At 50.9% G+C, this 4082-nt stretch overlaps 1 protein-coding gene across 1 annotated transcript; it reads left to right on the top strand.

Annotated features, from left to right (window-relative positions):
- Positions 1 to 1021: 1021 nt before the first annotated feature.
- LOC123066829 (heat stress transcription factor C-2a-like) lies at positions 1022 to 3121 on the top strand. Its single transcript, XM_044489833.1, has 2 exons — positions 1022 to 1043; positions 2376 to 3121. The coding sequence occupies exons 1-2, from the start codon at positions 1022 to 1024 to the stop codon at positions 3119 to 3121; spliced, it is 768 nt and encodes a 255-aa protein (XP_044345768.1).
- The last annotated feature ends 961 nt before the right edge of the window (positions 3122 to 4082 follow it).

The following is a 4082-nucleotide window of genomic DNA, read 5'->3' as shown; positions in this document are numbered from 1 at the left end:
ACACCCGTGGGGATACCGTGCGTGAGGCCGCAAAGTGATATGAGGTGTTACCGGCTAGATCGATGTGACATCGAGTCGGGGTCCTGACATAACAGGCCTCCGGAACCCCGCCTCTCGTGATCATGTACGGGAGAGGGGAGATCAGGTTTTTGGGGAGCGCACTCACGCGACTGCTAGCAGCAACGACTTCGCGAACGACGACTTCTTCCCCGACCTCGGCAACCTTATCCTCGACGACATGGGCAACAACGTCAACGTTGGCGGTGCTGCTCCCGCTGCACCGTATGTAATTCTATCCTTCTTGTTCGAGATCGTGGTAGAATTCATGTTTGTAGTATGTGTCCAAGATATGGTTTATTCATCTACTATGCTAGTTCACATGATTAGTTTAATTTCTACTATTGCTGTCATGAGTTAGCTTTTCTTCATTCAGATTAAATCTCGTAGTAGTTTGCTCATATTTCCATCACCATCAACCCTTTTTAATATTGTGCCTGGCCGGGGTGTTGTCTCCTGTCCGCACGTTAGATTGTTCCTTTAGTTGCTAAAAGGTGATAGAGAACATTTTAGGAGTGTTACCACTTGTGATTTGGCACAAGGAGTGTCACCTGCGCCCCGTAGATACGCAACAACCGAGGTCCAAAATAGTGTTTCTATCTTTGCTCAGCCAAGACGGAAGAGGCACGTCACTGCGCCCACCCAGCTCGGGGGCCACACCACTCTCTACAATTAGTAGTTATCTAACGTATGCAGATGTTGACAGGGGGGCTTTCGATCAAATTTACTTAAATTTATGGAGGCTGACACTTGACAGGGAGGGACACGTATCAAGGTCGATCTTTTGGCCTGACGAGGGGACGCCACGCAGCATATACGACCTGCCTTGGCATCCGGCCGTATCCATTTATATTGGCTGGGCTCCCACTGTCACCAGTACGCAGCATTTCCCTTTCCCTTTGCTAGCTGCTCGATCCTTCACATCACGAGTCATTCTTTGCTTGCTGTGCTGTCCAGAGTAGAGATGAGCGGCGACGGCGGAGGCATGGTGGCGCCCAGCGGCGGAGCTTGAAACAACTCTCTGGAGGGGCGAAGCTGTAAAAAAACTCAAATACAAAATCATAATAATACATCAAGTTAGATATTGCAAATATCGAGAAACTTATACAATTATATTGATCTTCTCCACAATAGCTTACAAAATACATTCCTAATTTTAATTATATATATAACCTACTCCATAACAAAAGGAACTATACCAAAATGCCATTTAACCCTGGAGCATTCAGTTCAATACAGCAACACTACATCACAGATTAGGTGGATATTGCCAAATATGTGGACGTAGTGCTGGATCCTGCTGCAAGAATTCAATCCCTTGAAATATCACTTCATTTGTTTGAGTTTGATAGCTTTGTCCTTGCTATTGAGTCATCGAAGGATGTGGTCCGTGTTGCTCAAATTCGAGCAACAACAGAGGAGGCTGAACACAGTCCATTGGTGAACAAGCATTGCTTTGGTTGCTGTTAGTTCATCAGCGGAATCACCTCTCTTTCTTTTGAAAAATGCATCAATCGTTTCCCCCTTAAGCATCACTGCCTCCCTCTCACTGTAAAGGACATTTTCTATTCAGTACAAAATGCAATTGAATAAATCCATGACGAGATGGCCTAATTAGAATTTTTCTCAACTAAGGTGAAATAAAAGTCTGAATCAAAATAATTGAACTTTCTACAATTTACATAGGGGAGAGATAGACACAGATCCAGTGAGCAGTGTTGACAGGGTCATATAACTTTGACAGTGCACTATTGACAGAGTTTAGCTAGCATGCTAGGACGCCCAGATGGTGAGATGAGAGAGATTGACTAGCAGACTAGGCAACGTACAAGAGGCAAAAGCAAGATCCAGCGAGAGCAGCTGCTCACCGGCTCACTGAGGCACCACATGGCGCCGATGTGGTTGCCTGATGTTGTCCGTAGCAGAGGCCGGAGTGGATGGAACAGCGGCTAGCCCTAGCTGGCCGCCCGCCAGCAGCCAGTGGCCACCCCCCATGCGGCCACGCCGGCAAGCCACAGCGGCCGATCTGCCGATCTGCCGGACGCCGGTGCCCCACTCCCATATTCAGGCGTCTGTGGTCGCAAGCGGCAGGTCAAAGGGAAAATCAATTTGGTCGCAGGCGTCCACGGTCGCAGGTGGCTGGATTCGTTCGTCTCCAGGTAACGAAGATTAGTACTCCAGTTGATAAATGGGCTTCTGGTTGTGGGATGTACGTAATATACGGGGGTAGTAAGAAAAAATCATTTTCGCTCGGGGTGGGGGGGGGGGGGGGGGGGGGGGGGCGATTGCCCAAGTTCGCCCCCACGTAGCTCCGCCGTTGGTGGCGCCGTTCGTGGCCAAGACATACGCCATGGTGGACGACCCGGCGACCGACGCCGTGGTCGCCCAGGGGCCGGCCAGCAACAGCTTCGTCGTCACCGACCCCTTCGCCCTCTCGGAGATGCTGCTGCCCGCGCACTTCAAGCACTCCAACTTCTCCAGCTTCCGCAAGGTGGACCCGGACCCCTGGGAGCTCGCGCACGCCTCCTTCCTCCGTGGCCAGACGCACCTCCTCCCCCGCATCGTCCGGCGGAGCGGCGGCGGCAGCAGGCGCGCGAAGGAGGACGGCGATGAGGAGGAAGGCATCAGCAGTACGGCGCTGGCCATGGAGGTGGTTCGGCTGAGGAATGAGCAGAGGGCCACCGAGGAGCGCGTGGCGGCGATGTGGCGCCGGGTGCAGGACGCCGAGCGCCGGCCCAAGCTGATGCTCGCCTTCCTCCTCAAGGTCGTCGGAGACCCCGACGCGCTGCACCGCCTCGTAGGAAACTTGAGTAGCGACGACGGATTAATCCCAGCCGAGGGCGCGGAGGCCAAGAGGCCGCGGCTGCTTCTTAATAGGGAAGTCCAGGTGGGCGAGCAGATGCACGTCGACGGCGAAGGGCAGTTGTACGGCATCAGCCTGCAGAAGGCCTTCATTCGGGAATCCCCGGTCGACTTCACCGGGTTCTACACCGGAGGCGACGGGTTCAGCGATGTGCCGACGGACGACCCGCCGTACGCTTTCACCGTGGACGGCAGCTACTGAGTCCTGCCGGTTGGTTCAGATGGGGTTTCTATCACCGTGTACCGGACGTAATAGGATTCTTTTTTGTGCGACGACGTGGTAGCAGTACTTTGTTGCAAATTACTACTCCTACCACGTCGGTAAAACTATATGCTTGCTATAGTCTTTCGTAAACCCGGGCATGGGCAGCCCGGCCCGAGCACGGCCCGAAAAACCCGGGTCGGGCCGGGCTGGGCTTGACATTCGGGCCGGGCTCGGGCTTTGTTTTGCAGCCCGAAAGATAGTTCGGGCCGGGCTCGGGCTTCAATTTTCCTGTATTTCCGGCCGGGCTTTCGGGCTTCGGGCCAGGCTCGGGTTTGAGAAATGAAGGTCGGGCTTTTACAAGCCCGGCCCGAAACCTGGCCCGGCCCGACGTTTGCCCAGGTTTAGTCTTTCGGTACTTTGGTACGGTGAAACGTCAATTGGGCAATTGCAACCTCACCTGTAAATTCTTACTAACAAAATATACATGCGTTGCCACGGGCTTCTGTAATATTTCACTAAAATTATATATAAAGATAATGCATGTTAAATTTCACAAGTACAGACAATTTAACACGGTCATAATTGCAGAAAAACTGAAGTCCACTTCACTTGTGATATAAACTGATAACAAATGATGAAATGACAATGCATACATATAAAGTGATGATCCATCTAAAAAATCTAGTACAAATTATTACCTGAAAATCTAGTAAAAATTATTGAGACATCTTAAGAAATTGTCGCACAATATCAGAAAAGTTGTCATTAATTTCATTCGCACAATGTTTGAGCAACTAGAATAAAAGCTGCTTCGTCAACACATAACCATCCTGCAAAAGCAATATATGTAGTTAGCACGAATACTTCACGTGGAAGGTCTAAAAACGTGTGCAACAAACAATACTCACCATGCAAACTGGCTTCGCCAGGTCTTTGCCGTTCCACGAGAACATAAAAT

This window comes from Triticum aestivum, chromosome 3B (assembly GCF_018294505.1).
Source record: "Triticum aestivum cultivar Chinese Spring chromosome 3B, IWGSC CS RefSeq v2.1, whole genome shotgun sequence".
Lineage (NCBI taxonomy): Eukaryota > Viridiplantae > Streptophyta > Magnoliopsida > Poales > Poaceae > Triticum > Triticum aestivum.
This window is presented reverse-complemented; position numbering and strand designations above follow the sequence as displayed.